The sequence below is a fragment of the Mesoplodon bidens genome, assembly GCF_964165515.1.
Source record: "Mesoplodon bidens genome assembly, chromosome: 1".
Classification (NCBI taxonomy): Eukaryota; Metazoa; Chordata; class Mammalia; order Artiodactyla; family Ziphiidae; genus Mesoplodon; species Mesoplodon bidens.
This window is the reverse complement of record NC_138176.1, coordinates 79633974-79661842: the sequence shown is the minus strand read 5'-3', so window position 1 is coordinate 79661842 and position 27869 is coordinate 79633974. Positions and strand designations below refer to the sequence as shown.

The 27869-nt window shown below is 36.9% G+C and overlaps 1 protein-coding gene across 19 annotated transcripts in view; it reads right to left on the bottom strand.

Annotated features, from left to right (window-relative positions):
* The window catches only part of ANK2 (ankyrin 2), a 720153-nt gene that overhangs the window by 390574 nt on the left and 301710 nt on the right, over window positions 1–27869 (bottom strand). For 10 of the 19 annotated variants that reach the window (XM_081237037.1, XM_081237044.1, XM_081237028.1 and 7 more), the window contains exon 1: window positions 17698–17839. The exons of 5 other annotated variants lie outside the window; for them this stretch is intronic. In XM_081237037.1, the coding sequence (XP_081093163.1) occupies window positions 17698–17832 (135 nt within the window). In that variant the 5' untranslated portion in view covers window positions 17833–17839. Of the gene's footprint in view, window positions 1–17697; window positions 17840–27869 lie in introns of those variants that run through there. 4 more of the 19 variants (XM_081237031.1, XM_081237048.1, XM_081237034.1 and 1 more) reach the window with 1 other exon arrangement.

The window sequence follows — 27869 nt, the reverse complement described above, 5'->3', positions numbered from 1 at the left end:
CGCGGAGCAACTAAGCCCATGCGCCACAACTACTGAGCCTGCGCTCTAGAGCCCGCAAGCCACAACTACTGATCCTGCGAGCCACAGTTACTGAAGCCCGCGTGCCTAGAGCCTGTGCCCTGCAACAAGAGAAGCCACCACGAAGAGAAGCCCACACACCACAACATAGCGTAGCCCCCGCTCACCGTAACTAGAGAAAGCCCGCGCACAGCAATGAAGACCCAATGCAGCCAAAAATAAATAAATAAAATAAATACATTTATTTAAAAATTTTTCAATTTCTTAATTCTTTTGAAAACTCAGATCTGGCCACATTGAGCTCACATTCCTACACGGCAACAATAAGTAGAGCTAAATTGCCACAGTTCCCTTCAGACAGGGCATTTGTTTTCCACGTATCAGGTCCCAAGTGTCAGCTGCCATATATCATGGCACTTGTGTTTGTACTTTTTTTCCCTTAAGAAATTTATCTCACACTCTGTGTCTGTCAAATGTCAAGTTGCAAAGTGATCAAGAAAAAACAATGAAATGCTTATTAGGCCCATCCAGCTTCATTTATTTATTTAACCTGCCTGTTCCTGTTTTAATATGTTTTCCTGATCTCCTAATTTTATAAATTAGGAAATTAACACACATAAAGATGAAATAACCTTCATAAGTTCAACCAGGTATCATTTCTCACAATTTAAAGTTACACTGCTATTAGTTATACCACACATAACTCCACATCTCTGAAAAACTTTTTTTCCACAAAGTAATTCCTGATCCCACCATCAGAGTGAGACCCCCTTCCCCCCAATCCCCTCAGCTCCCTTAGCAATTTATATTTACAGATTACATAGAGAGAGAAAGAGGTACTCATTAACCATTCACAAGAACCCAAGAAAGAACGAAGAAAGCTCATTACAAGTGCAGAAGGAGATAGCTTCATTCAGCTTGAAAGAATGTGGGTATGGGCTTCCCTGGTGGCGCAGTGGTTGAGAGTCCGCCTGCCGATGCAGGGGACAAGGGTTCGTGCCCCAGTCCGGAAAGATCCCACATGCCACGGAGCGGCTGGGCCCATGAGCCATGGCCGCTGAGCCTGCGCATCCAGAGCCCGTGCTCCGCAACGGGAGAGGCCACAACAGTGAGAGGCCTGTGAACCGCAAAAAAAAAAAAAAAAAAAAAAAAGAATGTGGGTATGACTGAAAAGAAGCTTTAGAAAGTGTCACAGAGATTAATTTTTAGCGATGTTTTGAACAGAAGAAACATTATATCTCTGGAGTTCAGAGATTATCCATAAAGGTACAAAGAAAAGAGAAATTTACACTCGTTTGGACAAAGTGAAGAATACAACTGGAGATGGGCCTATCAGGAAACACTGTAAACCAACTATACTTCGATAAAGTTAAAAAAAAAAAAAAAGATGTATAGCTAATTCACTTTGTTACAAAGCAGAAACTAACACACCACTGTAAAGCAATTATACTCCAATAAAGATGTTAAAAAAATATAAAATTTAAAAATTAAAAAAAAAGAAAGAATACCCAGGGAGACTCCCAAAGTGCACATATACACACAAACTTTCTTTCTTTTTTTTTTTTTTTAGCATCTTTCTTGGAGCATAATTGCTTTACAATGGTTCATTAGTTTCTGCTGTATAACAAAGTGAATCAGCTATACATATACATATATCCCCATATCTCCTCCCTCTTGAGTCTCCCTCCCACCCTCCCTATCCAACCCCTCTAGGTGGTCACAAAGCACCGAGTTGATTTCCCTGCACTCACTATGCGGCTGCTTCCCACTAGCTATCGATTTTACATCATATAAACTTTCTTGCTCTGTCGTGATTCTTACCTCATGGGTATGTGTTGTGAGGGGTGAAGGGTGGAGAGTTCATGGAGACAGCCACTTTATACATGTTACTGTGTTTTCAGAAAATGCCATGTGGGCAGAGTGGCATCTGAAGATTGATCCTGCCTCTTATGTTTAGGATAAAGTGGGGAAGAGAGCAGAAAAGAGCAGAGGAAAAGAATTAGAAAAGAACTGGAGGAATATGGAGGTGTGCTTTGAACACGAATTATGAATGTAAGAATTAGGGGAAAAAAGATGATGACTTTCAGAATTTTAGCTTTGGAATAATAATGAAAGAACACTTACAGAGTAATAAATCAATTATATGCTACAAAAAACAAGAGGTACAAAACTAACATGAAACACAATTTCTAAAAATTGACACAAGTAGATTAACTATAAATGTAAAGATAAGGGGTTCCTTGTGGAATCTCTGTACCTTACTCTTAATTTTGATGTGAACCTAAAACTGCTTTAAAAAAATAGTTTTTTTATGTAAAGAGATTTTTTTAGTTTAAAATATATTTTTAAAAAGTATGCTGGAAAAGACTAATCATTAACATTTTTAATAATACATTCTTCATACTTGTTACTAGTATCACAGGGCCTGAAATTTTGTGACTAACAAATATTTAGAACCCATAACTTAAACTGTACTATTTCTAGCTTCAACAATAATTTATACACGGCATTCATTGTCTGTTCTTTGTAAGGCTGGGAAGTGGAAGTGTATTTAAATTTGCATTATGTCCTCAGAGTCTTTAACTTACAAGCTCTACGATCCTTACAAACAGAGAATGGTTTGTCCTGGCGTACTTCACAGTTATCCTGCTGGCCACAGGCCACGTGACTATCGCTATAGTTACATAACTTCTGGCAGGGACATTTTGTTTGGAGGAATATTCCCTTGAGTGTCTTGGATTTTTTTTCCTCCTTTTAGTGTTTCATTTGTTTTTGTTTTTGTTTTTGTTTTGTAGATAAAGGAAAATTTCTGCATCCTTTTAAGAATGTTTTCTCTATGTGACAAATTGACAAAGTAAATAGGTGAAAAATTTTAATGAGGGAAAAGCAATCTGACATCATAAAGTTGAACAACAGACCATCTCACCTGTGTCTCTGAGAGAACATCTAATATGTACGCAATTTTTAAGTAAAACAGATGAACATATACTGCTCATTACTAAACCCTGTCTCTGCAATGGAAGAGGATGCTCTTTGGGTAAATATACAGTTTTGTGCTGTTAACAAATTTAAAAGTTCCTTTATATGTATCTTTTTTGGTTTCCATTCTCATTTCCTCATCTCTTTAAGCCTGGTATGAGTATATGTTCTGTGTTAATTGACTAGAATAGATGTAAAGTTACTAAAGTAAGAGCTTAAATATTTTAAGTTCCATGAAGGAAGGGACTTGATCAGTTTCCTTCACTGTTACCTTTTAAAATTATCTTCTTATGAAGGAACTCATTGATTTTCCCCCAATTATTTATTAAGCACCCACTAAGTGCCAGGAACTGATCTAGGTGCTGGGAATGTAGCAATGAACAAAACAAAGACCCCATCTCATGTAGCTTGTATAATAGAGCAAGGAGAGAGAAAACAAGCAAATGAAGATGGAATACAGCCGGTACTGATAAAAAGACAACACAAGGTAAGGTAGTAGAGAGTGGCGGGTGGAGGGATTTTAGATGAGGTGTTTAGACACAGTGACTCAGAAAGTGGTATTTGTTCAGGGACCTGAAAGGAGTGTGGGAATCAGCCACTAGCACATCTGAACAGAGCATTCCATGCAGCAGAGTAGAGTACGCCTGCATGGAGCACTTGGTGAGGACCAAGAAGGTCCAGGCAGGTGGAGTGGAGGATGGGAGGAGGACATGTAATGGGGCTGAGGTAGCCGGAGCCATCCAAGGAGAGCCTGGCTCCTGCTGCATTAGACTGTTGGTGGGGAGTTTTTGTGAAATGAGATGAGGGCTTAATGATAAAGAGTGGTGTGAAATTTAACCTGTGATCTGAATTCACTCTATTCTTTGGTCCATATTTATGGACTGACTCACTCCTCATTTCCTCTCCCACCCATACTATAAACTGTTTTTGAATCATAGATACCCCCTGGAGCTATGTACAGATTTTTCTTAAAAAATCAATCCTAACATTTATTACTTTTATAAAAATTCAAGTAATGGAAGGAGAAATCATCTCTTTTGCTGTAGCTCCATTGTATTCATTATGCCAACCTCCTGAAATTCAGCAACAATTCTCCTGTGAGGATAGGAAAAACATAATAAGAGGAATTTGGCTAATTTTTCAGGACTCATCACTGCATCACCCAGTCAATGAAAAGTGGTATGAAGTCTCTGCTAAAAATAGGCCATGGTTATTATGACACTAAAGCTACTCCCTGGACCCCCTCAAGGTTAAGTAAATTAGTGTCACAGCCACACTGAGAGAAGTAGCAACTATATTTTTAGTTTTTAAATTTCTCTATCATGATTAGCTCTAAATGAATGATATATACCCTAAAAATTCATTCACATACAGTCAGTGCCTCCTGGCAGGCAATGGTCAAGTGCCTGCAGGATGTGACCAGGATTCTAGGCCTACAAAGAACTGAAAAATCTCTGAGTCACTGTGAAAAGTGATGAGTTCATACTAGAGCCCCTCCCAGTTGGAAAATGCTATTATCTTGGAACTGATTATCAAACACAATTTGGGTGAGGAGTGTCCAATTTAAGGATGAGGAATTAGAATAGATTTTAATAAAAACAATGCCTTTTCTCTTAGGTTTTCATTTGCAATCTGGTAAAACATGAATTTCATAAATGACGGGAGCAATGTTGCTGAATTTGCCCCAAGTATACTGAGCAGTTAATTTATGTGTGTTATCAAATACATGTGATCAGCAACATCATATGGACAAATTGATAATCTGCCCTAGTTTCCCTTCCCAGGTAGGGGAAAAACACACACAAACACACACATGTACACACACATATATTCTTTGTAAAAACAATTTTGCTGGACCCCCTGACCAAAGAATCCCAAAGTTTTTATCTATTAATATAAAATTATCAAAACTTGGGAAAAAATTTAGAAGTTCTGAAAGATTGGAAAAAGGGGAAAATGGGAGAGAACAAGAAAGCAATCCAAAGACTGTTCAAAGTGGGAAAGTTAGTTTACTTTAGTTGTTAATTAATATTTTAAAACATAGTTAATTCTTATAACAGTTTTATCTAAGTTTCCTTTCTTTCCCTTTAGATTCCAAGCTCCTCAAAAGCCATGGCTCAAATTACCTAATACATATGTATATGTAATACAGCTTTAACAATCACATAGGGAAATAGAGAGACGTTGCCATAAATACATATTATGTCTCAGTCAATGAATTATAAACACTTGTACATATTTCAGAAAAGCAACTCCTTATAAAGATGGCAACGTTATTTCTCAAGATAATGTTTCTTGACATTAAAATATCATACAAAATAGATAAAATGAGATTCAATCCAATAAGGGTAAATAAAAAATGTCCACAGAATTTACCTCCCTGCTCCTCCAGAATCCAGCCTGAATTTCTTCCCTGACTCTACCATCAATATGTTTTCTCAGCTCAAGATCCATCACCAGAGGCTCTCTATATCACCCCCCTCCCATATCTTTGGGAAGCTTTTTCACCACAAAACTGAAGTAAATGTCACATATTTAAAGTTTCTTTTAAAAAATAAAAGAAATGAAGCATCACCTAGGGTATCAATAGTTACTTAACTGAGAGTAGTACTCACTATTTTCAGAATTAATACAAGGCTTATAGCTTGTAGGTTACATAACCTGCAAGTTTTGCACCCCTGAAAGAAAAGCTTCTTTCAGTTGTATGAGTTTCTCATTAATGAATTCCTTTCTTTTGCAGACTCCTAAACTTCAGTAAATATATGGGAAGGATTTTTACTTAAAGCTACATTACCTTAAAAAGGAAAACAAGAATGGAAAATGAGAGGATATACTGGATTCAATCACTGGAATAAGTGGTCAGTCATTTTGGCTAACTTGGTCTCAGCTGGGTCATTAGAGAATCACGAAACAAAATTTACAATTGTTTTCAGTGCTAGTTTTGAGTCAGGTTGGGCTGAATCAGATGGGTGACCTAATAATTAATGGACTATTTTTAAAAATTGTGACTTTGAATGAGCTGCATTGTTGAAGTTAATATCAGCAATTGGATAAGGACGTTTCTGATATCCCAAATTGCTTTTATTTGAGAAATCAAGAATGGTTTTCTAAAATATGTTTGGTCTCCATTACAGGCAGAGAATTATTCTGAATGCTTCTAAGGAGCTATTGAAATTCAGTGATGAGTCTACATCGGGTGGAAGAGCAGTGATATGTCTTTTCTATTGAGATTGCCTTAGGAAGTAAATTTATGTTGTCTGTACTAGAACATTTTCTGAAAATGTAGTTTTAAGGAACAAAAAGACAGAAAAACAGTAAAGAAAACTTGATAGACCTCCATCTGATACTAAATTGTATCGCAATGTTCTCTTCCTCTTTTGAATAATAATAATAATTACTACTTAACTAGTGCTTTATTGTTTACAAAGCTTATTCATATTATTTCAGTTGACCTTCTCAAGAGCCCAAAGAGGTAGTTAGGTTTATACCAGCAGCAAGGGGAGCATTTGAAAATGCAAACACTTGCTTCTTTCCTTTCCCTGGGATTCTTATTTCCTTAATCCTTTTAGGTTTTTACCCCCCAAATGCCACCTTTTTCTGTGAGACCATCCCTGGTGACCCCACCTAAAATTATAAATCATCCCACATGTTTCACTGCTGTTTCTTTTTTCTTTCTTCTTTGCACTTACCACTCCAATATATGATATATTTTCTTTTTAAAAAATTTCATTCATTCTCCTTCCTGATTAGAACATAGGCTTATAAGGGCCCCAGCCCCTGCCTTTTTTGTCTGTGTTGTTCATGGCTACATCTCCAGCATCAAGAAAATGTATCTCGCATGTAATAGGGGTTCAGTAAGTACTCTTTAAATGAATGGAATCAGATTCCTCTCTGTACTTTTCTTTCTCTGTAAAATGTTTTAATAGTTCCTATTACTCAAGGTTGTTAGGGCAATTAAATCACCTAAGGCATGTAAAGCACTTAAAACAGTACCTAGAATGTAATAAGCATAGAATCAATAGAAACCATTATTACCTCCATCTTTCAGATAAGTAAACTGAGATTTAGAGAATTTAAATGACTTTTCTAAACCACCCGGCAAGTATTTAGTGGTGTCTGATCAGGATCTGGTTTGACTTCCATTTCAATATGTTTTTTAAATGTACAGAAACTATTCAATACCATAAATGTCACCTTCTGTATACAACGAACCTACTGAAAAGTGCTTAGGAATAAAATGTCTAATAAAAATAACTACCATTTATTCAGTGCTTACATGAGCCAGACATTTTGCTTTGCATAAATCTTTTCTGTTAATACTCATTAAGGACCCTATGAGATCCTCATGCTATTGCTAAAACATTGAGGCACAGCTGAGTAACATGCTCTCTGTATTAAGAAACTTGACGGAGATCCCAGCGCTACAAAGAGGCAGAGCTGGGATCCGCTCTGAGATCCTTCGACTCTGGAGCCCTAATTGCCCCGCTGCACTCCCTGCCAGCTACACCCCCAGCTTGGCATTGCTCCACACTCTCTCCTTGCAGAGATCTTGCAGAGATCTTAGGGTTCACCCTAAGTTGACTAGCAGGGGTCCCCAACTCCCGGGATCTAATGCCTGATGATCTGAGGTGGAGCTGATGTAATAATAACAGAAATAAAGTGCACAATAAATGTAATGCTCTTGAATCATCCCGAAACCATCTCCCTCTGGCCCCATCCTTGGAAAAATTGTCTTCCATGAAAACGGTCCCTGGTGCCAAAAAGTTTGGGGGCCGCTGCTATAGTGTGTTCTGGTTCTGAGTGATTCGTGGGAGAACAGAATAGTCTTGTGCGACCAGAAACCCCTAAAACATCTTACTCTAAGTATCTGGTAGAATAATGGAACTATATAAGGGGAAGAAGTGTTGTGCTCAAAGAGCACAGGACTCTGCATCTTTTCTTTGTGTATAAAGGCTTCTATTCATTGGGATTTAAGAGAAAAAAACAAAATCCCCTTTACTCTGTGTGTTTGAAGGGTTTACATCATTGCTTCTCACATTCCAATAATTCAGCAGCAACAGCTGTTCTGCTCTCCTGGGCAAGAAGCCATGAACTGCATTCCGAAGAACGTGTTCCACACCGTCATTATTTATTAATTAATGTTATAGCTCCTACCTTGTAATAAATGAATATCTGCCCAAAAGAGTAAAAAAAAGAAAAATAATTTAATTTCTCTAACCCAAAGCAATACCCTGATTTTATACCCCTACCCTCTAAATGAACTGCTATGTCAGTCTCTCCATTTTGCAAATAAATTCATTAAGAATCCTTTCTTGTCTCTGCTAGAAGGTAGACCAGAAACATTTTATCATTTAAACTGCTTCGTAAGCAAAAGTGAAAGTTTTCTTTGGCTCAGGGAGTCAAAAAAATATAAACAAACAAACAAAAAATCCAAGACAGTGAAAATGGGAAATGTCTTGCATATAGATTTTTTTGAATGATAAATATTCAAAATAGAAAAATTCTGCATAGCTAGTATCAATCTAATCACTAAAGCCTAGCCAGTTACCCAGGTCTTCTGAATCATGGAAAGACCAATACATCATTAATAAAATTAACAACATCTAATCTTTGAAGTTTACTCCTTACCTATACAGTTGTATCTATATATTTATTAGATGATAGAGAATACCTTCTGAGTCTATATTTAGTTTAGAAATAAAATCCACAACATAAATATAAATTCAGTTGCTTTTAGGAATACATGCACTTTTCTGGATTTTTATGGTCATAAAAAATAGTTTTGCTACTTGAGGTTTTAAATTAGTGATCTAACTCTTTCAGAAAACAGAAACATGGGACCTTTCTCCCTAAAACACAATAAAGCTCCAAACCCAGACTCAGAAGTACTGAAATTTTGTTGAATAGCATTATAATTTTCTCACATACAGAAGGTATTTTTCATGCTCAAATGATGTTTAATCTGTGTTCATGGAAAACATATTTTAATTTCTTTTTAAGATTAAAAATTTTTGAAAGAAAGGATCCATATACTAATATGAACAAAAATAGTTTTATTTACTCAATCATCAAAAACAATTATAGTTTTTTCTACAATATTTTGTATGTTTTGTTTTCTCTGATTTATTTCTGTCCAAAAAATCAAAGGCTATACAAGATCACATAAAAACATTTAACTGAAAACATTTTGCTTGGAAGAATTGACTTTTATATACCTAGGGCAGATTTTAGATACAAAAAGTGTGCTAACAAGTTTATTTAGAAGTGTGATTAAATATACAGTGGAGAAAAGACAGCCTCTTCAATAAGTGGTGCTGGGAAAACTGGACAGCTACATGTAAAAGACTGAAATTAGAACTCTCCTTAACACCATACACAAAAATAAACTCAAAATGGATTAAAGACCTAAATGTAAGGCCAGACCCCATCAAACTCTTAGAGGAAAACATAGGCAGAACACTCTATGACATAAATCACAGCAAGATCCTTTATTACTCACCTCCTAGAGAAATGGAAATAAAAACAAAAATAAACAAATGGGACCTAATGAAACTTCAAAGCTTTTGCACAGCAAAGGAAACCATAAACAAGATGAAAAGACAACCCTCAGAAGGGGAGAAAATATTTGCAAATGAAGCAACTGACAAAGGATTAACCTCCAAAATTTATAAGCAGCTCATGCAGCTCAATAACAAAAAAACAAACAACCCAATCCAATAATGGGCAGAAGACCTAAACAGACATTTCTCCAAAGAAGATATACAGATTGCCAACAAACACATGCAAGAATGCTCAACATCATTAATCATTAGAGAAATGCAAATCAAAACTACAATGAGATATCATCTCACACCAGTCAGAATGGCCATCATCAAAACACCTACAAACAGTGAATGCTAAAGAGGGTGTGGAGAGAAGGGAATCCTCTTGCACTGTTGGTGGGAATGTAAATTGATACAGCCACTATGGAGAACAGTAAGGAGGTTCCTTAAAAAAATAAAAATAGAACTACCATACGACCCAGCAATCCCACTACTGGGCATATACCCTGAGAAAACCATAATTCAAAAAGAGTCATGTACCAAAATATTCATTGCAGCTCTTTTTACAATAGCCAGGACATGGAAGCAAGCTTAGTGTCCATTGACAGATGAATGGATAAAGAAGATGTGGCACATATATACAGCGGAATATTACTCAGCCATAAAAAGGAACGAAACTGAGTTATTTGTAGTGAGGTGGATGGACCTAGAGACTGTCATACAGAGTGAAGTAAGTCAGAAAGAGAAAAACAAATACCGTATGCTAACACATATATATGGAATCTAAAAAAAAAAAGAGAAAATGGTCAGAAGAACCTAGAGCCAAGAGGGGAATAAAGATGCATACCTACTAGAGAATGGACTTGAGGATACAGGGAGGGGGAAGGGTAAGCTGGGACAAAGTGAGAGAGTGGCCTGGACATATATACACTACCAAACGTAAAATAGATAGCTAGTGGGAAGCAGCCACATAGCACAGGGAGATCAGCTTGGTGGTTTGTGACCACCTAGTGGGGTGGAATAGGGAGGGTGGGAGGCAGGGAGATGAAAGAGGGAAGAGATATGGGGACATATGTGTATGTATAACTGATTCACTTTGTTATAAAGCAGAAACTGACAAACTATTGTAAAGCAATTATACTCTAATAGAGATGTTAAAATAAATAAATAAATAAATAAATAAATAAATAAAAAGTGTGATTAAAGTAAAATATTCTCTGTGTATTTATTTCACACTATAAGTATAGTGACAGAGAACTGATGAGAACTTTCAACTAAATATTGTTGAAAAATACAAAACATTTTTAACTAGGATATTTAAAAAATTTTAAACCTACTGGCAGTAAGTTATTAACTACCTTTTCTTATACACAGAATCTGTAAGTACATGTATCTTTAAATATAAATATGTACACATATCTTTCATTGCTACCTTAAATTAAAAGTTTTGAAATCCTATCATAAATGCTCAAGAATAAGGAAGTCACATAGTTCCCCTCAGTTGGTTAATTTGAGGAGAAATCCAATATTTTAGGAGATTCAGCTACACCTTGGATTTATGTGACTACTTAGATGAAAAGAATAATAGCGAATCCCAGAGAATTGCAGAATTAACACAAGAAATTGATATTCTTGCAGGAATCAACAAGCCAGTTCTGTCCATTCGCTCACCAAGGAAATGGGGAAAATGAAAAGAGTGGTGCCACCCACAAAGTAGCCCATCCGAAAGATCTGAAAGCATGCAGTTGCCTACTGGTGGCTGAAACAAGGTCAAGGGCAACCTGGAGAAGCATCCTCCAAGCCTCAGGCTCCTGTGCTTCTGTGAAATGATAGGAGGGGAAACCTGGCTGATGATAGAATTGGTATATTCTTTAGTTTTGCTTTGGTTAGCCCTGGCTATGTCCCTAAAACATCATCCATGTTTACCACAAGTGCTAAAGGAAGCATCCTTCAGACTTTATATCTAAACTCTAGGTTTCTGGACTGGTGAGCTGTCAAAGAGTAAAGAATGATTTAATTTTTCTTCCATTCACACAGGCTTTTCTCCTAAGAGAAAGTGATCAACCACTATGATGTTGATTCTTAACACAACGGTTCCTTAGAAATTTTGCTACCAAAGCAAAATCACGCATTTTAATTGTAAGCTGGTGTTTTGATTGATGATCAATGACTACTATCCCTCAGAGTATGGCCCTTACCCCAAGATACACTTAATTTCAAATTTTCTCCAAGTCACAACCACTAGCTTTGTAAAATGGCTTCCTGTCAAGTTGCCTGTGTTTTATATCATTAATTTCAGCCAGCTACCTCAGGCAACAGAATACTGGTCTTGTCAGTTTGAACACACAGACTTGGAGAATGACTGACAAATAAAGCACTCCTTAAAAATCAAACACCCTGAACAGTTCATCTTGTTACTTTCAAGGGATATGTCATCAAAAATTGTGATAAATTCCCATTGTTTTCACAGGTATGACTTTGAACTTTTCTTCTTTGTATCCATTAAATTCTCATAAGAGGGAGTGCCTCAGTGGCCCTTTTGCCCTTAACCTACCACATACAATTATGTAGAAAATGAATGCTTTCTATAACTGAGGATCAGGTCTGCTGGGTCATTTGACACCGAAATAAAGGTAGGGATAAAAAGCTTTTCAGAGCAATTGGTATGGATCTCATTGCATCATATACCACCAGCTCAGTGTCTAGTTAATAGGGGCTTCCATAAAAACTGCATGCTGCAGCTAAAATTCAATCTCACTGGCCAAGTTTTCAAACCCATTTTTAAGTGCACTTAAAACAATTGGAGGAGTAAAGGTCCCAATGAAAAGCTACATGTTAATGAGATATGCAAATCCAAGGTTTGGATGGAACCCAAATAATACGAGTTTCTAAAAGATTTATAGTTGCTGCATACTTTATGAAGAGAGAGTCCATCAACTAAATTACAGAATCTTCGGGAAATGTGCTAGAGTTCTAATTTCTGCAATGTTGGCTTAGCTTTTCTCTTTTGGATAGGCCAAAGTAGAGTTTTCAGTCTTGCAGAATTTCCTCTTTAAAGAAAAAAGATCAAAGACTACTATGCTATACATGAAGCACACTGGGCTTCATCCTTCGTATTTCCTATTTTTATTTTTTGCAGAGTTCATATTGTCAAGCATAGTTATTCACAGAATAGAAAATTGATCAAGTCAGAGTTTCCAAACCCCCAATACATTTCTTGAAAGTGAAATGGGTGCTTGGGAAATTTTAAGCTATACAATGTACTCAAGGAATATGAAATAAGTTTAATATTTCACTAAACAAAATAGGAAAATAAACCCTTGCAAAAGAAAATTCAGCAGCAAACATAGAGATCAAAAATCAGCTACAAAGTCTTTTGAAACACTTTTAAATTAGAAATTAAGAGCTGCTTATTTACTATAGGTGCCCACAACAGTTTCAGAAGTGGTCTGCCACCTTTCTAAGTATATACTTGCTTAGAAATGAAGTGAAGGGGATGGTAGGGAACACTAATAGTAATTCTCCTTCACCTGCTGAAGAGAAGAGGTAGGCTGGGGGTATGGAGACATGGTTCCCAAGCCCTCCAAGTTGCTGTGAGGTAGGGTCATCCGGGACAACCCACAGGCCTCTGACCCTCAGAGACTGAGACTCGGCAGGGTAGCCTCTTCTCATCTCCTGGCCCTCACTACCTTTCAACAGCCGCTCCGGCAGAATGTATAGGTGGGCTCTGCAGAACCAGAATCCAGCTTCCTTTCTGCACTGCTACCTTGGACCCATCTTCCTATTGTATAATTTTTCATTCCTTTGGGTCTTGACAACAGCCCTTTTAAGAAACACAAACCCTATGCTGGGGGAGATGGGTCATGGCCACAAGAGGCAGAGGGAGGCATCAAACTATCGGTTAATGCCTTCGTTAGCATTTAGCCCTTTGCAGGGCCCAGACGGCAGCCCAGGGAAGAAGGGGAGACCCAGGGAAGAGCATCGTGGAGCAGAGAAAAGATGATAGGAGCTCTGAAAATGAAAAGGCTGGTTGTCAAAACAATACGACAATGTTGCCATTTCCCCAAAACTGTCTTGCATCACCATTTGACACATGAGCTATGAGTTGCTGAGCAGAAACTTGACTCTCAACCACTGCGCCACCAGAGAAGTCCTTCCATATCTTTTTTTTCCTGAAAAATTTGTATGGGTGTGCTTTGCAAATATTGACTTTTAAAGACCATATCATGATCTCCTTATTAATCATTTGCTTGTCTCCCCAAATATACAAGATGTTATTCCTCAAAACTTGAGCATAACCTTTTAAATCTATGCTGAATTATCTTTAACTCTCTAGGAATTAAATGAGCAAAAATTCATGAAAGTAAAAAAAATATGGACCAAAAAAAATACATGCACAATTGGGAATTCAAAATCTGTCAGGTTTTTATACTTCCAAATTCCTTTTGTGAATTGGCATCCTCCATAACAATAATCATTAGACCATGTAGTTTGCATGGAAAATGGAACATGATTCAATATGATCCAACAGCCTATATATTTTTCACTATTCATGAAGTAAAACAAAGAGAAAAAAACTTCAGATGGCAAAAAAAAAAGAAACAAATAATATTATGAATGACCTCATGAACATATTAAATCATGACATTTAATTCAACAATTGAAAATGCAGTAAACAGTGCATAGAGGGCTAGGGTTAGATGCTCTCAAAGTTTGTGCATATAATAACGAAAGTAAGACCCTTTGAAATTTCAATTACTTACACTATTAAAAAGACATAGTCATTACCATTTATTCAGGGCTCTGAGCTAAGTCCATTCTCATCCTGTCCTTAAACTCTATCACAACCTTGAAAATTAGGTATTACTGTATCTCCTCAAAGAAAGGAAATTCGGCTTGAAAGAGGCTAGGAATTTGCCAGAAGTCACATACTTTTAGATGCCAGGGTTATTTCTAAAATTTCTTTAAAGCTGCTCCATAAACAACAGATAAAATTTTATATGATCCTTATTTACAGAAGTGATGTCTCTTAAATCCAATCCACATGAGAAGAACATTGACTCCCATGTACTAAGAGCACTATGTGACTGACACAGTAGTAAGTGCTTTATACACTTTCTCATTTAATTTTTTTAAATTTTTATTTATTTATTTATTTATTTATTTATTTATGGCTATGTTGGGTCTTCATTTCTATGCGAGGGCCTTCTCTAGTTGTGGCAAGTGGGGGCCACTCTTCACTGCAGTGCATGGGGCCTCTCACTATCACGGCCTCTCTTGCTGCAGAGCACAGGCTCCAGACGCGCAGGCTCAGTAATTGTGGCTCATGGGCCTAGTTGCTCCGCGGCATGTGGGATCCTCCCAGACCAGGGCTCGAACCCGTGTCCCCTGCATTGGCAGGCAGATTCTCAACCACTGCGCCACCAGGGAAGCCCCTCTCATTTAATTTTTACAGTAACTTTAAGAGAGTGTCTTAATCCATTCAGGCTGCTATAATAAAATACTACAGGCTGGATAGCTTATAAACAACAGAAATTTACTTCTCACAGTTCTAGAGGTTGGAAGTCTAAGATTAGAGGGCAAGCATGGTCGGGTTCTGGTGAGGGCCCTCTTTGAGTTGCAGACTGCCCGACATTTCATTGTACCTTCAAGGGCACAAGAGGCAAGGGAACTCTCTGGGGTCTCTTTTAAAGGACACTAATCCTATTCATGAACTAATCACCTCCCAAACACCCCACCTCCGAATACCATCACCTTGGGCATTAGCTTTTCAACATATGAATGGGGGGGGGCAGATTCAATCTATAGCAGAAAGTTCCTTATTATTTCCATTTATAAAGATGAGAAAACTGAGGCTTAGGGAAGTAGCTTCTAACGGGGATGTGGAGGAAAGGGAACCCTCCTACACTGTTGGTGGGAATGGACGTTGGTACAGCCACTTTGGAAAAAAGTATGGAGGGTCCTCAGAAAACTAAAAATAGAATTATAATATGATCCATCAATCCCACTCCTGGGCATATATCTGGACAAAACTCTAATTCAAAAAGATACATGCACCCCTATGTTCATAGCAGCACTATTCACAACAGCCAAGTCATGGAGACAATTTAAATGTCCATCAACAGATGAATGGATAAAGAAGATGTGGTACATATATATAATGGAATACTGCTAAGTCAGAAAAAAAACAAAATAACGCCATTTGAAGCAACATGGATACAACTAGAGATTATCATACTAAGTGAAGTAAGTCAGAAAGAGAAAGACAAATACCATATGAAATCACTTCTATGTGGAATCTAAAATATGATATAAATGAACCTATCTATGAAACAGAAACAGACACACAGACGTAGAGAACAGACTTGTAGTTACCGAGGAGGAGGGGGGAGTGGGGGAGGGAGGAGGTTGGAGTTAGCAGATGTAAGCTATTATATATGGAGTGCATAAACAACAAGGTCCTACTGTATTTAGCACAGAAAACTCTATTCAATATCCTGTGATAAACCATAATGGAAAAGAATATGAAAAAAAGAATGTGTATATATAATATATATATATATATATCTGAATCACTTTGCTGTACAGCAGAAATTAACACAATATTGTAAATCAACTATACTTCAGTAAAAAATTAATTAATTAATTAAAATGTCAAAAAAAAAAAGAGAGAAGTAGCTTCCCCCAAAGCACATACCTATTAAGTGGCAAAGTCATGATTGAACCCTGTCTGCTGGCCTGCAAAAGCCATGGTCCTAAACCACTTTGCAATATTGCCTTAACCTCTTCAAGTTGGTCAGCAAATGAAGTGAATTCTCATTTATCGTTACAGAAGGTGAGCTAAATGCATGAAGAAGAGCAAGTTATCACCTACTGGGTAGTTTTTATCCAGCACACTGTGATGTGAAAGTGCTTTGATTTTAGATGACCTTTTTTTCCCTTGACAGCAATATATTCCTAGAATTAAAGAAAATCAGCTACAATGAAAATGAAAACTTATTTTGAAAAATAGTCATTCTAACTCCATTTTCACCAGAACTTTCTGATTTGTACTTTGGTTCCCTGAGTAGATCTGTACAAAGAAAATGAGACGTGCTCTGTGGAGATGACTAGTCCATGTTTCAGAAAAAGTTGTGTCTTCCTTTGTAAATGGTTTATATTGTTTATGCATTTACTTACTGTGAGCAAACCACTAAAGACAGTGCACCCCTGGATGAACTGACAAAAAACAAAAGTCTCTGGACCAGCAAAATTGCAGATCAAATCATGGGCCATGAATATCCCCAATAGAATAGCTTAGCCTAAAACAACCACCCAGTGTCCCTCAGAGCAAAGCACAGTGGTTTTAGAAGATGACTCTGGAAGTAGTCCAGGTTTGATTTCTGGCTCTGATACTTAGTAACCATGCAACCTTGGGAAGTTGTTCAAATTCACTCTGCCTCAGTGTTCTTATCTGTAGAATGGGGATAATAATAGAACACTCATAGGGTTATCAGTAGAAATAGAATCCCTGTATGGTATCATAAGGCTTAAGTGTGTTAATAATGGAAATCTTATTAACAGTGCCTGGCACATACTTAGCTCTCAAAACATGTCAGCTATTATTATTTTCTCTTAGGTGCACAAGCAGCTCAGTATTGATTAGCCAGCCATCCTATGAAATCTTCAAAGATCTTCTGTTTTATTTCTCATTTATGGGTCACCATGAAATGACAAACAATAGACAGAAAGTCCTACTTATAATTCATGTCTGATGCAAACCCATACTCAGCCAACCTAAAGCCAGCTCTCCAGGCTTCAGTGCTCAACCTGTTAAAATATGTGCTTATTTTAATTATTTTAATTAACTGTTTAAATGAAACAGTTACACATTCTTTTTCCCTCACTCAAAAGTTTAGTGATGAAAATAAGAAAAAATGCTGGCTTTATGTTCTGTTAAGATGGTGATTAACCAAATCCTTAAACCAAATATTCTGAATACCTCTTGGAACAGGACAAAGCAGATATTTAGTAAACATGGAGGATTTCAACTTTATGGCTAACCCCTGACCATTTCAACGTTTCAGTGTGCCTGTGGAGGAAAGAACGGTGTCAAAACCACAATAGAACAAACATGAAGACAGTGTTAAAGCAGGTTAAAAATTCAATGTAAAGGTACCTTCAAAAAACACACTGCTGGGCTTCCCTGGTGGCGCAGTGTTTGAGAGTCCACCTGCCGATGCACAGGACACGGGTTCGTATCCCAGTCCGGGAAGATCCCACATGCCATGGAGCAGCTGGGCCCGTGAGCCATGGCCGCTGAGCCTGCGCGTCCGGAGCCTGTGCTCCGCAATGGGAGAGGCCACAACAGTGAGAGGCCCGCGTATGGCAAAACACACACACACACACACACACACACACTGCTGGGGAAACAAATACATTGTACATCTCTTCATTTAGCAGCTATAGATATACATGATTTTTACCACAAGATGTACAAAGCAGTTAGCTCTAAGAGATTTTTAACTATGTGCTTTATGCTTGCTAAACTGTCTGCATTTTAGATAAGAAACGTGTAATAAGTATAACTAAAGAGTTATTTTCATTTTGGAAAAGAGAAATGCAAATACTAATATAATTTTTGGAGTTCTCAAGCATTCTGATGCATGACAGAAATATGAAATAATATTTTTGCTTTCATATCATCAATGTGTGATGATTGATGGCCTGACTTCTTTGTGGGCCCTTGGAAGAGTCAGGTGGAAATGACCTTGAATTAGGCAGTATCTGTGAAATCAAAACACTCCAAAAAACAGGCTGCTAAATTACCACCTTGGTACTAAAGATTATATATGCTGGACTAATCATAAACTAGAGTGCAATTCATTGGGGATATCAGTTCCTTTCCAAAGTATGGAGTTCCTGCCTTATGCTAGCTAGGATCACTTTAAGATACCAATGAGATAAACAATGTCTTTCACTTATGAATTCCAACTGATTGCAGGGAAACTTTAAAGTCCTAGCAACACTGTTGCTATAGCAATGCAACCTGATTAGATATTCTTAGCAACCAGCCACAACTCACACCCACAGAGTCCCTTCATTTATTCCAAGAAGAATAATGTTGACATTCCAATTTCTAAAATATACAGAACTCAGTGACAGACATTTATGGATGAGAGGCCTGTGAGATCCAATAGAATAGCAAGTTAATAAATAATATACCTGAGCCTTGAACGCATCTTATATGTATACAATAAACATATATAAACGTGTATTCTACATGGCTAAAAATTGAAGACATTTCATTTGGCCCTTGGAGTATATGTAAATAATAGCAGAATCCTTGAATTTCATATTATAGTAGCTAAAGTTTACGTGTTTCCCAGACAAATAGTATATTTCATACTGAATTAACAGAGATAACAATAAAATTTCATGTTTGCAACCAACAGCAGTAATTTGACATTTTAATTCTAAAGCTTTCATCAGAACTGGTATCACACTTGAAAATCCACAGGCACTATTGAGAGTGAGGGTATGGCTAATTATGAGGGTGCACAGCAGAAATGTGGCCTTGATATCACACATGCTTAAGCAGAGCTGATACAAGGGACTGACTGAGTTACTGCTCTGAAGGAAAGGATCTGTCACATTCTGAGCAGGGTAAGATTTGAAGACTAAATTCTGGAGTCATCCCCAGGCTGATCTTAATCAGGATGGTCAGATGCAGGATCAGATCTATGAAGGCTCAGAAAAGACAACAACAGCCCAGAAATATACAAACATGACCCATGGTTCTATAACTAAATAAAGGATGTTTTTCTATAAACCCAGATCCTGAATCATTCTGTTTTGATATGGAAAAGAAACTTAATTACATTCTTGCCTTCCCCTGAATGGCTACATTCTGTGGTTAATGATCCAATCTCTCTCTATATGCAGTTTCTGTTACAAATGCAGCGTGGTGAGAAGAAATTAAGGTAAAAATAACCAGAAGCAATAACCAATGCTTTTTTTGTTGTTGTCATTGCCTTTGAAAGTTATTAAATTTGAGCCATGGATATGATATTCTGAAAATAATTACTCTCAGCTAAGCTACAGAATTAGAAAGCCCTTTTGAGAAGTCTCCAATTTTGATAAATTATTTAAAAATATCAACTCTATATAAAAAATCTGCATCAAAACCATGTTGCACATCCCTATATAACAATTCAGTGTATCATAAGAAAATCATTACTGTGTACATACGCATGGTTAGAAGAACGTTCATTCCAGCAGTCGAAAATAACAAATAACTTAAGGGGAAACAGTCTAAATATATAAAAATGTGGCATTAACTAAATTAATTATGGTGTTTTGTATCATGAAATCCTGCTCCCCCCTTACCTATCATCTTGAAACCTAAAATCTATAAAAAATCAAACATTTATATATAACCTAATTGGCAGAAAAACCTGATCTGACCAGAACTCATCTGACACCAAAACTTAACTGGAAGTGAGACTATTCAGAGGCTTTATTTATCTCACACAGCATGATTATTCTTATGCTTCACTACAGAAATATTCATGTGTTTGATTACAGGGTGCTACCCTAGACACTGCTGAAAATGTTTCCTAATATATGAATTTAAATATATTACGTTCCAAAAGTTAAAAAAATTCTGCCTATATAAAATCTTGTGGACTGTGATATACCCCACGTTCTCTCTGCCTGAAATACTCTCTCCCTGACTTTTACATGACTTGTTTCTTCTCATCCTTCAGGTCTGGACTTGATAAATCTCCTCCTAGGGCTGGTTCCCATCTGCCAAGTCTGAAGAGAACCCATGTAGTTACTCTTCATCATGTATGCTGTTTATTTCCTTCACAGCACTTATTACAACCACTGGTGATCTCCTTTGTTTCTTCATTTGCACATCTAATGACTTTCTCCCCCCACTAGCTCCAGAAGGGCAGGGACCTCATTTGCCTTGCTCACTGCAGTGTCCCCACATCTCACACAATGTCAGGCAACTAGTCTGTGCTCAGTATATATTTGCTGAATGAATGAATGAGTGAACAAATGAGTTTTTGTAAATATATGTGCATTAAAAATGGAAAAAATTACCCAATATTAACAATTTAGTGGAAGTAGGGATATTTTTTTTCCCTTTGGGGCTTATCTTTATGTTTCAAATTTTCTGTGAAAAAAGTATTGCTTTTGTAACAGTGGGAACAACTTTTAAGTGGATAGTATATCAAGTGCTTAAATTGATTCACATACACAAAACACTTCTCTGAAAGCACTTATTATTACAAAAAGTACACAAGCTATCAAGAATTTCTTCAAGTCAGGATCACACAGTGCAGTTCCACCAAAATGAGAAACCAGGCAAAATAAAAATGAAAGATAAAACTAAGCCTCTCTAGAGGTTCCATATATTCTTCAATTCTTTTGAATTTTCAGTTCTTCACCATGTGTGGATTATTATATTATTTGCTCTCCTGCCTAATTCTCAGGCCAAAGCATTGCCATACCGCAAGCATAACAGGTGTGTGTGTGTGTGTGTGTGATCTCTCCCAAAAACGAGGCCTTGAAAAACATGGAACCTATCAAAAACTTTAGGCCTGTTTATGAAGAGAGGCTGAGAATTAGAGACACAAACCTACTTCATAAAGGTAAAACATTTTTTAAATCCACAATGAGGCATTTCCAAAATTGACTTATCATGCTGAGTTACTATGGATTCGTTTACAAAGGGCACATACAACCAAATGTTAAAATTTCCAAATCCATTCCCAAGATTCTTTTTATCCTGAGAAGCCGCCCAGCACTGAGCTAGAGAAAGTACCCTGTGTCCTCTGACCCAGCCACATGCAGGCTCTAGAACTGCAGAGGGTCTGGAAACCATTATATTATAGCTACAGTTACACAAAACATTCTCAATATGCTTTTGTTCAACTTCCAAACATGTTTTCAGGTGAACAACCTCTAAATACCCTGGCGTTTGCAGACTTTTTAACACACTCTGCTTTGTACTTATTGCACCTTTTTCAGATTAACACCTGGGCCCATTGCTTTGAAGTTAGAGGTACTTCAACTAAAAAGGTATCTGGGGTTTCCCTGGTGGCACAGTGGTTGGGGGTCCGCCTGCCAATGCGGGGGACGCGGGTTCGTGCCCCGGTTCTGGAGGGTCCCGCATGCCGCGGAGTGGCTGGGCCCGTGAGCCATGGCCGCTGGTCCTGCGCGCCCGGAGCCTGTGCTCCGCAACGGGAGGGGCCGCGGCGGTGGGAGGCCCGCGTACCGCAAAATAAATAAATAATTAATTAATTGATTAATTAAATGAAAAGGTATCTGGACAATGAAGAAATACATCCTAAACACATAAAACTTTAAAATAACTCATGTATATTTAAAAGTTTCAGAGTTTTTGGACCCTGTAGTTTCCAGAATACATTTAAACCAAAGAACAGCATGGATTTGCCATCATTTTGAGGAATCACCGGACACCACACCCATCCCACTTATTTCTTGCTCTAATTTAATAACAGCTCAAAAAGCAAAACAAAACAAAGCCACTCACCAGAACAGAGTTCTCCTTTATATGCATGTATGCTTGTTTATAATTAAAAATCTTTAGTTCAGGCCTAGTGGAGGAATAAGTTCCTGACAGCCCTCCTTGTAGACTACTGTGGGCAGGTGTGTTGTGTTGTATTTAAAACATGCTGTTTAGAACATTGAATTCTTTCTCTGAGGCTCCTTAAGTGGTGAGGCAGCTGAAGACCAGCAGCTGCAAGTCTTCTGCTTTATTCCTGAGCTTGTCATTGTTAGCTCTGGTCACTGAGCCCTTTTCCCTAATGAACAGGCTAGGTCTGGGGGGCAGCTGGATGGCACTGCTCCTATTCACCAGCCAGACATGGAATACAGAACCCCAGAGCCACACCTGCCAATGGCCAGCAGGCATGGTGCTTACTTTAAGTAATGGAGTATCTGGGATATTAGATAATAAAATTATCCCACTAATGATACAAAATGAAAAATCACCATTTGATTCAATAATTTTCTCCCCAATGTTCTCCAAATAGTATTTGGATACACTTATGTTTTACTTTTCTACAGTGGACCTCATTCCTTAATTCACATTAAAACACCAAATACCAAAGGCTTATTTCAGGGCCCCCCAACTACATAATAAGCATGAATTAAAGTAAACTTTTTTATTGCCCGTTCTATTTTTTGTAAATGATTTTCAAACTTTTAGCCTAAAACTGGCTTATAATCAGAGGTCACAAATACTCTTTCTGGTATGAGAATTAAATTTCCTGTCTAAACACATCAGTCTTGACTAAAGCTAAAATAACATTCCCACTGGCATATCAGAACTAAATTTTAAGGCTACACTTGCAAAAACAGATGGTAATCATGTGAGGTTTTGCTCTAACTACCAAAACAAGACATATGGACAAAAACCTACATTTAACTGCCTTTAAAAGCCAATAAAGTGTAGCACACAAGGTTTTATACGTGTTTACAGTCCTGTACAAATGAGAAATCCTGAAATTACAGCCTGAGTTTATTTCCATTAAAATTTAGTTCACCAGGAAAAAAAGAAAATTCTTTTCAGAAAAAAAAAAAGAAAGAAAAAAGCTTAAGAAGTGAATGGTGCAGGTACAATATTACCAGGGTAAAAGCTACTATAAAATGTAAGAATTAAAACTGTACATGATGGTGGCTCCAAGGAAGAAAATGTTTGCTGTTCTTAACACTGAAAGATTTTAGAGTAGCTGAATTGGAATCCTGAAGCCCACTAGCTTGGATTTACACAGTGTGGAGAAACAGCACTCTATAATTCCTGTATGCTGCATTTTCATGCCATATTACTACCATATGACAGTATAGTTTCACATTTAGTGTACAATCCACTCCAATACTGGTTTTCATTTTAGCTATGCTTATGTTTGTATAACATTGCCTTTTTATTCACTTCCATCTTTTTTGCTTCTGTTTTTAAATCTTAATGCTGTACTTCCAGGTGCAAACTTCCTCATCATTAACAAATTCAGTATGCATGTTCTCTGTTTAGCAATCCAAATCATTAATTAGTTAAACATGATGTGATGCTAAATAATATTTTCTTACATCAAAGTCTTTCAGAGCTCTTTCTCTTCTTTGAGTAATAGTTTTCTCCTGGGATGAGGAGAATAAAACACTCTCAATAAAGTACATGGGAAAAATATATCTACCCACTTTGGCAGATGGCACTTTGGGGGACCTGTAATGGAACTATTGATTCTTCACAGTTTCTGAGTGTAGTTGTCAGGTAAGGATAAATCAGGGGTTCTGGGGCCAGGGTCAGACTTAGCCACCTGCTTCTGTAGGACAGCACAGCAGGTAGCCATATGTGTGAGAACTCCATTCTGAAAAGCTTAAAGCTTACTTTGTTCCCCAGAGGCCAAGACCAAGGTCAAAATATTTATAACCAACTGCTCCACAAAACACTAAAGTCAGGTAATTTCATGTATTATGTATTTTTCCATTTTTCTTATAAGTTGAAATAAGTAACCAACATTCGATCAAAGCATGTACCCTAAAAGATATAACTGACTTTAAAAGTAGGTATTTTGGAAAAGCAATGGATGGTATATGCCAATGTATAGTGTATCTATATATATTTTTAGACCACTTACTTTCTCAGGCTAAATAAAATGCTAGCATTTCAGCTTCAAAGTAGAAGATAAGAAGAGTAACTCTTTTCCTTCCTTTAAATTTTCTAACTGTTAGCACTTTTAAAATTATGAGTTTCTGTGGAAATGTATTTGTCAGAGTCATGGTGGATCCATGACAAAGCTTTATATGTTTGAAGCAAAATATAGGGAGACACATTGCCCCAGCAGGGGGTGGAGAAAGGGGGAAAGAAAAAGACAATGCTGAACTAAAAGATGGTGAAATAAAGGTTTTTAAAAACAAAATTCATTTAATTTTAATTTAAAATTTTATTTATTTTTTAATATAGGAAGTACATTAACACAGTTTTAAATATTTCTGTGAATTAAATCCCTACACGTAGAATTACTGGATCAAAGTGTATATTTATTTGTAATGTTGATAGATGTTGCCAAATTGCCCTCTATTAAAGTTTTATCCACTTATACTCTTACCAAAACCCATAAGAAAAATTGTTTTCCCACATTTTCTAAAACAAATTATCGTCAGAATTTTTTCATTTTTGCTAATCAGAAAGATGATAAATGATAATCCAATGAGCTTCTCTTGTGAGTGAAGTCATGCCTCTACGCATATGTTGAAGAGACACTTATTTCCTTTTCTGTTAACTATCTCCTGTCTTTTACCTATTTGTATTAGTTCATTGGACTTTTTCTTATTCATACGTGAGGGCCCTTTATATATTAGCTAAACAAGTCCTATGTCCTGATACATGTTGCAAATATGTTTCCCTGATTTAGAGATATTTTCTTGAACTGACTTATAGTGATCTCTGCATGCAGAAATTCTTTATTTATATGTAGTTGAACTTGTCATTTTTCTTTCTTAAGACTTGTTATTTTTATGTTATACTTAGAAATCTTTTCCCTACTCCAATTTTATTAAAATATTCTCCTATGGCTTATTGAAATATTTACTTTATGCTTCCATTCTTCATATTTAAATCTTTAATTCATTGCCATTTATTGTGGCATCACGTGATTATTTTTTCATACCTGATCAGTGGTTCCCACAGATTTGAGATGCCACCTTAATCATATATTCAATCTTTATATGTATCCCAATCTATTTCTTGACCTTCCATTTGGTTTCATTGATTTGTCTCTTTTCATATTCCAATACTATGTTCTATGTTTCATGGTTTTATAATATTTTTAAATATTTAACATTTTAAATATTTAATATAATATTTTAAAATATTTTAAATATCCAGGCTAGCTCTCTTCCCATGTATTATTCTCCTTTTCCAGAATCTTTTAGTCAATTTAGATTATTTTATTTTTTCATTTGAATTTTAGATTCAGTTTGTCTAGCTCAAAAAAAATCAGTAATATTATTTTGGGGGTCATGTTAAATGTATAGATTAACTTAGGAAAAATGTATATGATATTGAATTTTCCTATGTGAAAACATGGTATGCCTTTCCATTTGTTCATATTTGTTTTTGAGACCTCAGGAATAGCTATAACTTTTTTTCATAAAAGCTCACACATTTCATGTTTTATTTATTCTAAAGTATTTTGTCTTTTCTGTTGCTGTTGTAATTGGGGGTACAAAGAATTGCAAAATAAGATTTCCATGCTCAAAGAGTTCAAACTCCAATAATAAAACATTCAAGTTACTAGAACCACTGAAATATGTGATGCCTGCCATAAAAAAAAGAAAAAGAAAAAAAAAAAACTCTGGAAAAACACACTATGGGAATGGGACCGTGGAGATTACCGCACAGAGGAGTGTCACCTGAAGGGTACATAGGTGTCTCCCAATAGACGAGACTAAAGGCACTTCAGATGGATGGAAGAATCTGTACAGTGCCACAGACACCTGAGAGAAAGAGGTGACTTGATGAACTGTAAATACTTTCTCAGAGCAAATCTGTCAGAATTTCTTTTGCACAGGCTCCGGACGTGCAGGCTCAGCGGCCATGGCTCACGGGCCCAGCTGCTCCGCAGCATATGGGATCCTCCCAGACCGGGGCACGAACCCGTGTCCCCTGCATCGGCAGGCGGACTCTCAACCACTGCGCCACCAGGGAAGCCCTTCCTGTCAGAATCTTAGAGGGAGTAGGAGGAGATGAGGCTGAAAAGGTGGACAAGAGCCCAATCACAAGGGCTTAGACTTTACAGATATTGAAGTGTTACAGAGAAGGTCCAAAGTGCCCCAGAAAGGGGCTAGCCCAGAAATTAGAAAATAGGAGAATATTTCAAACTTCAAGGTAGGAAAAAACAAAGATCTGCAATATGGAGCTCAAGGAATGGATTAAAGAGATTTTCAGGGGCTTCCCTGGTGGCGGAAGGGAATCCTTGTAAGACTGACAGGAATAATCAGAACTGTAAGTGGATTTGACTCAGTGGTGTCTCAGGATCCAGGGCAGGACCAAATTCACAGTGAGTGAGTGGCCAATCACTAAAATCAAAGGTAAAATAATATTTGAATAATGTTCACCTAATCAGAAACATAGGGACACTTGAAATGCTTTAATTTTGGGGGGTCGGGTGGGATGGGGAAGGAAAAACCTTAGTTAAATATTTATTAGTCTGACACACTCCCAGATATTCAAGAATATATCAATCATTTGACTGCAGTCTTCTCTTTGGTAGTTTTGCTTCATCATTTATGTTTTTCTGTATAATAAAGGTATTTTTATTAACAGTCAATTATAAAGGTTCACATTATTTTTAAAGAAAAGAAGCAAGAAAGTGCAATGGAATGACAGAAAACGTTCAACATTCATCTCATATCTTTACCATCACAGACATGAGCTCAAAATTTTGTAGAAATTACCCCCGGGTCTTTTGTAAGCAATTAGGAAAAGTGACAAACAATTATCAGTTTATGTTCTTCTTTACAGTGATGATTGTTTGGGTGATAAGGAGAATAATAAAATCGACATCATTCAGTCATGAAACTATAACAAGGAGCCATGTGAAGGCATCTGGACTTTTGAGTCGATTTGCTGGGACCTGAACCACCCACATATTTTCACCAGAATCTGTGTGCACAAATCTAGTTTTCCTGGTTTACCCAAATAATAACTCTGTCTTTAGCTACCATATTCAACTTTTCATTTTTTTTCCTGGAAAACTTGCAACCACCTTATCAGATTACCTTCCTCCATTAATACATTGGCCAGTGTAGTATGATGAGAAAAATATTGGACAGTGTATTAAGAAATCCAGACTTTACTCCCGATTGCCCCAGCTTTATTATATGTTATTGAATAAGTCCCTTTATATGTTATTGAATAAGTCCCTTTATGTCTCTAGACCTCAGTCATTTCTAAGACCCTCCAGATTTCACGCTCCCAAATCAACTTTCCTATGATGTTTGCCAAGAAAAGCCAGAAAGAATTCCAGGGATTCAAATAAAATTAAAATTCACAGCCAAACCCTTCATGGTTGGTATTCTGACAGTGGATATGGGCCCTTTTTTTTTTTTTTTTTTTTTTAAAGGAGGAGGAAGCAGGGTATGGGAGAGAGGGGAGACTTAGTATATTGCTAGAAATCTCCTACTGTTTTTGCAGTATAAAATTTTAGATGTTCTTTGGTGAACCAAAACAGTGAACTGAAAACTTCAAAACTATGTATAGCCTTTAGGAATTTTTGTCCCTTTCCCTCCTGAGATGCAGGCCTAGATCAGGCT